Raw genomic sequence first — 10,361 nt, forward strand, 5'->3', positions numbered from 1 at the left:
ATTTCATCTAAGCAAGGCCTAGTTTTTCCTTAGGTAATGTAGCAGAGCTGGCCAAAACTTACTCTGAGGGACATGGGAAGTATTGTTTTCAAAGCATATCAGAGATATCCTCTGTCTAGCTATGCTTTCTGATATTTTTTGCCAAATAATATCCCCACACAATAATAAAAACATCCATATATACAATGCTTTATGATATATAAAAGTAACTTTGGCCACAGAAAGTCATTAATTATTTGTGGGGCACCTATAGGAAGCATCAAATTCTTTCTATGTTTTGTGACAGAACAGAACAGTTCTTTTGTTAGGTAGAAGGTTCCCACCTTGGAAAGAATCTTTGAAAGAAAATGAAGATAAGTTCCACCATAGGTTGTGTTATTCTCTGAAGCATGCTCTCTTCTGTACTGTCTTATCATGTGTATCCAGCACATAAGAAACATGTTAAAAATAAAAATAAATGGATTTTTAAAAACTTAAGACAAATAAATAATCCAAGATCATGTTATCATAAACAGTTTTAAAACTTTTATTTTCTACAAGTGAAATCAGGAGCCAGGCTTTTGCCTGTACTCTATTTTTTATTTCCAATAAATAAATAACTATTTACAAATGTGCCAAGTTTACAAAACAGCAGAGAAAAACTTTACTGTAAAAAAGGTACTTTGCATAACACATTTGCTCTTTTTCAAAAGCTGAAGAACAATTTTATCAACCTAGCTTAACTGGACCAAAAAACATTCTCCAACCTGGCATAGCAGTCTCAAGTTATATGTACCTGGTCATTTCTATAAGAAAAAAAACAGCCTAGTAAATAAAACTTTCTCACCTTCTTTAAAATAAAGCCCCCAAACTTGACTTATTATTTGTTCCTTATTGACCCCTATTTAAGAATTTCCAGAGATGTAGAAACTAGGTCTACAGAGGCAATTTGAAATGGTTAAGTATAGTTCTTCTGAGAGGCTGATCAATGAAGGCTTCTATTTTTGATGATCTAGGCTCTCCCCGACTCTCCCTCCCCACCCCCCTCTCTTAAAAATGCTTTCTGTCAACAGCAGGGCTTAGTAGTTTCCTTGTCAATGCTTTTACCTGTTGACAAATGCCCTCAGCTCTGACTTTGCATCTACGGAGATATACAACAAAAATGGGACATACAGCTCCAACTTTCCTGAGCCCAAATCTAGCACTGACACTGTTCTTCCCTGCATTCTCACATCAGTTTGATCATGTTAGAGCAACCCTCTCAACATTTTCACCATTATAATAAGGCAAAAGGTAAGCTGCAAAGAAAATCAATGATGTCAACTTTCTGATTCAATCATACACCAGAATCCTAAAACAAGATAAATACAGTGAGATTTTGATTTATATCTGTTCCAATCCAGCAAAGTGACTTAATACCTTGTGCATATTAAATTTACTGAACCTATGCTGTTCATGTAAGTCAATGATTTGAGTAACAATTTACAAGAATTGGTAAGAAAAAAAAATTCCTATTTGCCCCCTATGGTTATTTATTTATTTTTTTGGCCAAGATATACAGTCTGAGAAGAGAGAGAGATAAAAGTAGAGTTCTTTAAAAAAGGACAGAAAGGCATGCTGTTTGAAGACTTATTGAGGTAAAAGTTATCCTAGCTCTCAGTAGGAGAGGGAGGGTTGGTAAAGGACAGGGGATATTTGAACAAATAGGAGTCTTGATTTCACATTTGTGAGAGCTACAGATAATATAAATTCACAGAGAAAATTTTAAAGTCACATGATAAAGTAGATTTTTCTAATATCCTAAAAGGAACTCCCGCTCTCGTTTGAGACCTATCAAGAGACAGTTAGAGAGGTCTTTCTTACAAAAAAAAAAAAAAGAGAAAGAAACAGAAAAGGAAAGTATCTTAGATACTTAGATACTTAAAAAAAATAAATATTCTAATCACCGTCAAGGACTTCTAAACTCATCCCAATTCAACCAAAAGTGGAAGATTTGGGGCTACAGATTAAGAGTACAGTTTTGAAGCCTCTGAATTATCGTCAGAAGTTATTTGGTAATCTGTATTAACACCTTATGATCTTCCCCAGTGATGATCAGAGGGTTCACCATGGCTGGTCACTGTTATGAGTCTTTACAAGCTACTCCCTAAATGTGGCTCCCACTGATTAATCCTTATATCTGGGGGAAAAAGCTTCTGGCAATAAGGTCTCCCCAGATCTGAAAAAGAAAAAGTAAGGTGCTGTGTGTTGGGGGAGTAATGTGGCAGAGGGCAGAAGACTCAGAGTGGGGAGGAGAAGGGATTAAGTCGTTATTAATAGCATCAAACTCATCTGTGTTCAGTCAGCTCCCCTTAGCTCTGCACTGGGACTGAAGCTGTCCTTGGGCCCTTCCCCCCGGATGCTTGAGGGGAGCTTAGGCCAATTGGTTTAGAGTTTCTGAGCAACTGACTCCGTGCGCACCTGCTGCAAAAACTCTTCCTTGGTGGGGCCTGCGCATTTGTAATCCAGAGCAGCCCGGGCTGCACACTGCTTTTTCCTCAAGTGGCAGACGATGGCGAGGAGCACTGTGACAATGGATAAGATGCTGATGGCGATACCGATGATCACGACCGAATGCACCGGTCCTTCAGTGGGTGGGGAAGTTGTGGTGTCTGGAGTATCGGTGAATGGGAGTTCTCCTGAACCAAGATCAACGGGGGTGAGTTCTTCGGAAATACACTCTTGGCCTGTCTCACTGAGTTTGTACTTGGGGCCACAGATGCAATGGAAGCTGCCGGGCAGGTTGACGCATTCACCACCCCTGCACTCCCCTGCCTCACAATCGTCTATGTCACTGCACATCTGGTTCTCGTCCAAAATATAGCCCTCCGGGCACTTGCAGTCGTCTACATTGTAGGGGTTGCATTTGGCCGGGCATGCAGTGGTGTTGCAGAACAGCATGCACCTGTCGGGCTGGTCTGGAATGGGTACGAAGCCATCTTCGCAGGTACAGCGATAGGTGCCCCCCTCCAAAGGTAAACACTTATGCTCGCACTTAATCCCGAAGCAGGGGTTGACCAGCTCCACACACTCCCCGTCTAGCAGCTCGAAGCCCGGGTTACATTCGCATTCGAAGGCGCCCTGCTTGTTCACGCACTTCTGTGGGCAAGGATTAGGCTCCAGTGCACAGTCGTCGACGTCCACGCAACTATGCCGGTCTTCGCCCAGGTAGTAACCCGAGTCACACATGCAAGTGTAGCCGCCTGGAGCGTCTGGAGTGACATCGCAGTACTGCTGACAACGCGCATGGGTGCACGAGTCGCCCTCAGGCAGGCAGGAGCGCAGGTCGGCCTTCGAAAGGGTTCCTTGCGAGCAAAGACACTCAGGGTCCCCGCTGTCCTGTTTGCAGATCTGGGAGCAGCCCCCCTTCTCCACCCGGCAGTCCCAGGGTCCCAAGCTTTCCTTGACCCAGCTGGGGGTCTCCGCGACCTTCATACAAACAAGGTCCAAACCTAGAGGCACCACCAAGGCGTGGCTGTTGAGCGGTAGCGCCTGGAAGTCAGCTCCCTTTCCCCCGAAGGGGGTACTGTAGGTGACATTGGCACCGATACTGGGCTCCAGGTTGAGGGGCTTGCAGGATCCGGGGTAGTTATACTCGCAGAGAAAGCCCTCGGTGGCCAAGTCACACGAATGCTCCTCCCAGACTAGTTCCATGGAGCCAGAGGCAGAATCCCCGGAGACCACAACACACTGGTGACCGCAGAGGGCGCCACGGCCACTGTGCTTCCAATTACTGTAGCTGGTGCTGTTGTCTCCCGTGACCCACCTGAACCCACGCAGCTGACCCTCCTGCTCGTAGCTGCAGTTCTGCCCAAGCTGCAGCCCGATCCAAAGGCGACTGTCTGGGGGTGAGATTTCAGGGGCTCCCTGAGCAAGCAGAGAGATGACATCTGCGGCCACCGAAGAGCGCACGGTCATCAAGTGGCCCCCGAGCTGCTGGCAGACCTGGTTCGCCCCAGTGAACTGCTCTGGGTTCCAGAAGACGGCATAGCAGTCGTCCTCGATGCACTGGCTGCCACCAGGCTGCAGAATTGGGGAGTCTGGGAGCCCCAGGTCAGCCAGAGTCAGAATAGAGAGGAGCGGGAGCAGGAGAGGCAGCATTCTCTCAGGCCAGCCGTCAGGGAGGAAGAAGAGTGGGGGAGGTGGAGAAAAGGGGGAAGTGAAATCGACTGCGATTTCTCCTGCTTCCCCGGGTTCTGGTATCTTGCCCTGACGTGTTCTGGGATAGAAAGGGAAAGCTGCCTTCTTCTTGATGATACTCTCTCTACTCTATGCAGTGACCATCCGATCCCAGCCGAGGGGAGTTTCTGTCATGCCTGAAAGTTGATGCCCAAGTTTTTATAAGTGCTCGGCCCTCCCTTGCAATTCGGGAAAGGAAGGAAGTGCCTGGTGGGACGGGCTGATGCTGCATTCTCTGATTATTGTGTTACCAAAACGCTGCGATCACCTCGCTCTATGAGTAAAGTACAGTCATAGAAATCGCTGAGCCCTGCGGAGGCCAAAGAGGGTGAATTGGGTGGGGTGGGGTGGGGTGGGGTGGGGTGGGGTGGGGTGTGTGGGGGCCAGGGTGGAGGGCATAGACCGAGGAAAGTATTACAGAGTAAACAATATAACGGTCTCCATCTCCCAGACAATGAGACCACCCCAAAGGGTAATGCCTGCCGATATTTTCCTGCTTTAAAAGAAACAAAACACTATTCCTGATTCTTAAGTCGTTGGCGGAGGAAGGTTATCGTAACTGCACAGTGCAGCCAGAATTCCTGAGTGGGGAATTTTTAGTGGAGAAAATATTGTAGCCTAGCAAATACCGCCACCTCCACTCCGCTCTTCCCAGGGTTGAAGGAAACGACTGATCTTTGAACAGGGGAGCCTGGCAAAGTTTGTTGGAAGAAATTTCCACTGGCTAAATGGGGGAAAAAAGGAAAAGAAAGGAGTTACTTAATTTTAATGACTGAGTCTGGGAGGCAAATGCCCAATTCGGAGAACTTCTGTTACCCTTCTAGGGGCATCAGAAAATCAGCTCATCAGGCTAAGGAGCTCCTTCCTCTAGGGAAAACTTAAGGAGTTTGCTCTGTCACCAGGTCTCCAGAAGTTCTGTTGACAGTATACGTTTCTATAGGAATTGTTTGCTACTCAGAATATTGGAGAAGAAAAGAATATCCTTCACAACCATTTACAGAGTGCCTGCTGTAGACTGCACACAATGTTGGGGATAACAAAGAAGTGTCAGAGAAGCGATCCCTCACCTTGAAGGGTTACAATCTGGCGGAGGACTCCGGAGAGCAGTTTCCTGATTATAGATTAGTCAGGCAACAACCACTTGTGTGTCAGGCATTGTGCTAAGCAGGGGGGATACAAAGAAAGGCAAACACAGGGTCCCTGCTCTCAAGGAGCTCACGTTCTAGGGGGAGAAGACTATGGCAAACAAAGACAGATATTTAGATACGTACACATGATTTTCAGACTGTTAAATATTTTTAAATGAGTGAATGAAACAACCAACTAACCAAAGTCGATAATGCAGATAAATGGGGCGGGTGGGGGGGGGAGGAGCGGGAGGGAGGGCGGTGACTGAGGAGGCTGAAAAGCTATTCACTGAAAACTGGGGTAGTCAAGAAAGCTTCGCAGAAAGCATGAGTTGTCCGTGACTTTCACCCTTACAACTTTAGTTCACCCATAATTCTGTGCAAAATATGGAACCGAACAACCAAAAACAAACCAAAGGGAAAAAACCAAAAAGTTGCGTAGAGGAGTATTTTTCCCCCTTTATTTGGTGACTCCCGCCCTGTGCTGGTCCCCTTTAAAGCACCACGAGGGGGTGCTGTTGAACTCTACCAAATCACCTCAAGGCAAATTGCTTGGGAGTACTCTTTGAAGAGCTTGGACCCAGCCTGGGTCCGCAGCTTTGTGGAGCACCTGACCCTTAACTGGAACAGACAGATCTGTGGAAGTCAGCTCTCCGCAGTGGTGTGTAGGTGTTTTGCTATTATCCTACCTCCAGGCCAGTGAAGCAATCCTAGATTTTAAATGTAACTTTTAGGCGAATGAGAGAACTTCCTCACGTGAGGAACTAAAGCACTTGGGCACAGAGTTTTGGAAGTCGGACTCCCTGACTGTCAGGGGTAAGGGGTGGGGGTGGGAAGGCTGGTCCTTGGAGTTGAATAGAACATAACTTAAGCCCTGACTGGGAGTCAGGGAGAATAAGTATGAAAGGAGTTGGGGGATGGGACGAGGAAGTCATATTGCCTCCTACTGTCTGTTTATTTTTATTTTTTTCCCCAAGGGATGATGCACAACGAGAACTCTCACAGAGTCCCAGGGCAACATAGCAGCGCTGAGCCCAGCACCGCCTCTCTCAGTGCCCTGAAGTGATTTGCTCGCCACACCCCGCCCCAGACCCCCCAGATTGGAGAAGCTTGCATAGCCTTGGATGGACAGAATGCAGATTTCGTGTTCCCATTCCCTTCCCTGAAGAGAGTGCGCGAAGCTGTCTGTAATTGGCTTCACTTCCAGGCCGCTTTACCCAAAATTTGAGCAGAGTTTATGCTAGGGTACAAAAATAGTAGCTTTATATGTATATATATATATATATATATATATATATATATATATATACTGGTGTTTTTTTTATCCTCACAACAATTTTGGGAAGTAGGTGCTACAATTATTTCCATTTTACAGATAAGGAAATAGGTTGAGGTTAAGTTAAATGACATGTACAGGGTCTCCCAACTAATAAGCGTCCCAGGCTGCATTTGAGCCCTTATTCCTTATGCAAGGTCCAGTAGTCTATTCACTGCACCACCAGCTGCCTTCTAAGGGAGTCCAAAAATGTAGAAATGGTATAGTATTGATATCTAGTCTACTGACCAGTCTAGACGGGACCGGACTAGGTCTGAATGTTTATCACTGGTAGATAAGGGCGGAGCACTCTTATCCTCCCTGCCCCCCAAATCTCAGAGGTTGGGTGGGATAAGGAGCCCCTTATCAGGCACTGTGACTCTGCGTTAGTCATCTGGGTCACCTCCTCCCGTGACGATGAGAAAAGGTGACCTCTCTCCACCCACAGATTATCCGGAACTGTGCATGTCATCTGGAAGGAGACTCCAGCCAGTCTCCTGGAGTCAGTCCTGGCTTCCGCATCAGCGGGACCTGTATTCCAGCTCAGAGAAGATAGCGTCAGGAAAAAGACGGGTAGGATGTAACTAAATCAGGCAGACCAACTACGAGTGTCCCTTTTCGGAAGGGGGGAGGGACGTTCAGGGAACTGTCAGCCTACCAGGCCAGTAAGCCTGGGAAGCTGCAGCTTGGAGCTCTATGAGAACATCACCCTGGGGACAGGGGAGGTTGGAATAAAAGATTATTGGAGCTGGATAAGATCTAGGACAAGCTACTCATTTCACAAATGATAAAAGTAGGTCTGAGAGAGACTGAATTTGTTTAGGTAGCACAGATGATTACTGGCATAAATTTAAGTCTAGGAACTGGGTCTCTGGACTCCAGGTATCTTTCTGGTTGCTAAATGAATGAAATGGATCTTTCAATCTTATGATCAAGGGTTTAGAAGCAGGAAGAGCCCTCAGCTGTGATCTGGTCCATTCCCCTTTATTTTTTTTGTTTGTTTGTTTGTTTTTAGTGGAATGTGAGCTCCTTGGAGAGAAAAAACTTTAATTTTTGTCTTTACATCTCTAGTGCTTAACACAGTGCCTGGTACGTTGTCTGCACTTGCTAAATGTTTGTTGAATTGAATTACTGGAATGCTCTCACTCAACTTTTATTATTCATTATTTTACTTCTCCTTCACCATCCAGACCAAATGCCACCTCCTCAAAGAAGCCTCCCTAGTTCATTCAGTCAGAGGTGGCCCTTTTCTGCTTAAAAGTGTTATAGTGATTTTTTGTCTTATTTTATTTTTGGAGGAGGGAGAATTAGAACTGGAAACAAGCTGGAGTCATAAGTCTGAGACTCCTGACACTTAGCTGTGTGACTATGGACAAGTCACATAAATTTTTTTTTTATAAAAAATCTGTAGTTTTGCCAATGAGAGACCTCAACTGACCAATTGTTTGTAACTTATCTCAAACTCATAAATGTTAATAGATAGTCTCTGAAGAGTTGCTACAGTTAGCCTGAAGATGAACCTCTCAGAACTTAGCTAGGTTGGGCTACAGGCCTTTTTGGCCTTCATTGGGCTATATTGGAATCTTTTCTGCCTCTGTAGGAATAATTAGAGCTTGTACACAGGCATTGGGAACCTAGTGTCACCTCCATGAAGAGATGGGATGTCAGAATAGTAATTCAGTACAAGGACTCACCTATCAAAACAAAGATTACAATCCTTGTGATGCTTCCTTCACAAAGTTGTGGTGGCGGGGGGTGCTTTGTAAACTTTAAAGCTACATACATGTGAATCATTCTTATACTGTATTACAAGTCATTGTTTTATTTTTATCTTTCCTGCTGAGTTATAAGCTTCTGGGGGCTGGATTATATATCTCACCACGCATAAAACAGTGCCTTGCATATATTCCATAATCAAATGGATTTATGATCTCATGAGTTTGAAAGCTTCCTCCAAAGATGTAGATAGAAAGCCATCCTGGGCATTTCTTGTCCCAAGTCCTACCATAAATTCAACACAAAGGACCTAACCAATCTGCTAGAGGACTTCTTCTGTTTCTTATGATAGTATAAGTGGAGCACTCTGGACGTCTACCTCTCATCCCTCATTCTTGCCATCTGACCACTCAATTTCTCGATGATGATATCTTTTGCTCCTCTTCTTCTTACGTATTATATGTGGCATACTGCTTATATACAACATATACCTCCTCACTATCCTCTCTATGATATTCATTTTTAGCTCTTCGGAAAGTGATGAATTATATGTTTCTCTGTCATGCAGAGACTCTGGTACAATGGTGATTTTTTTTAATGGGCCTTTGCTTTCAAGAGCAAATGGGATCATTTAAAAAAAAAGCTTGTAGTTATCTAAATGCAATCCATCCCACTTGCTTCCTCCTCTTCATCTCTGGGCCCAACTTGTTGTTTATCTGGCCTAGTTATGTATACAAATGAACAAGCTCTATAGAATGTCCATCTGAATATATATTATAATCTAGGCAATAAACATTTTTCATCCACTTGGTCTTTCCTCTGTGGATAGTTAAGCCAAAGTCCTTTGAGTGATTACAGATCTCTTCCAGAAGGCCCTGCACTGTTCTTGAGCTTGACACAATCAGTACAATGTCATCTCTAACCAGGAACACCCCTGAAGACACAAACCTTCTTCAGCAAAACTCTCTTCAACTTTGATTCTTCATTGTCTTTCCTCTATCATAATGATGAATACCTTTGGCATGCAAACACCTCCCTGTTTTGTGCTTTTCTTAGTATTGATTATTAGAGAGTCATTGGATAGGGTTATTTCTGTTCTTGTACTTTTTAAGGACTTTTGAAGTATTTTGTTGAATGGATATGAGATGTTTTATTAGGAAAAAGATTTATAAATTAACATTTTGTTCTACTAAACTAAATTCTTTTTTACAATTCGTAAAAATATATAATGAGATTTATTTTTTAGTCAACTATGAAAAGGTAAAAAATGTAGTCCATTATTGAATATCACTTGTGGAAAGCCTGCTTGTTTTATTCTAATATCTTCATTGAGAATGTTGTTGATTCATATTTGGATGACTCATGAAAATTTTCTATAGCAGTCATGTGGTAGTTATGGTTATTCTCTTGGTTACCTTTTTCTGTATTAATGAATTCTAAGATTTGTTTCCATAACTATGGTATCTTCTCTTCTTCCATATATCTTATATATCAATCCACCTTACAATAGTGAAAGTGACTGCAGCTGTGATTTCATTGGTCTATGGAACTCCCATGTGAGGAAACTTCAATGCAGATCAGCACTTTCACTTCAGCTCTGGGTGTGATTGAGCCAGTTCCATAGATGAATGAAAGGATAAATGATTGACAGGATCACATAGCCAGTATGTCTTCAAGATGGGACTTGGAACCAGATCTACCTGACCTCACCACACTGACTCTCTGAGAGGCATATGCCTTATGTAGGGAGATGGGGCCAGTCGATGAAGTTATAGAATTTAAAGGATAGAAATACAGAAAAGAGATAGTAAGGCTATTAATTACAATAACATATACTTTGTGGTGTCTTTGTGAGGTATCAAGTTCTTTAAGCAAGGTTGATGGACTTAGGGGTTCACTAACCATTAACTATATCCTCAGTGGCCCTTTAAAGCAAGAAACTCTATGAGATGAGTTGAGGTAGGAGACAGCTCTAAAGAATCTGAGCCTTCTGAGTCTAGAAGAAA

At 43.8% G+C, this 10,361-nt stretch overlaps 1 protein-coding gene across 1 annotated transcript; it reads right to left on the reverse strand.

Annotated features, from left to right (window-relative positions):
• Nucleotides 1-497: 497 nt before the first annotated feature.
• Nucleotides 498-4,313, reverse strand: THBD (thrombomodulin). Its single transcript, XM_036752982.1, has one exon. It carries the CDS (start codon nt 4,117-4,119, stop codon nt 2,407-2,409), a length of 1,713 nt encoding a protein of 570 aa, XP_036608877.1. The 5' UTR covers nt 4,120-4,313; the 3' UTR covers nt 498-2,406.
• Nucleotides 4,314-10,361: the final 6,048 nt, after the last annotated feature.

This window comes from Trichosurus vulpecula, chromosome 3 (genome assembly GCF_011100635.1).
Source record: "Trichosurus vulpecula isolate mTriVul1 chromosome 3, mTriVul1.pri, whole genome shotgun sequence".
Lineage (NCBI taxonomy): Eukaryota > Metazoa > Chordata > Mammalia > Diprotodontia > Phalangeridae > Trichosurus > Trichosurus vulpecula.

Excerpts from the sequence above, each read along its gene's own strand:
- THBD (XM_036752982.1), bottom strand. The coding sequence starts at position 4,119 with ATGCTGCCTCTCCTGCTCCCGCTCCTCTCTATTCTGACTCTGGCTGAC.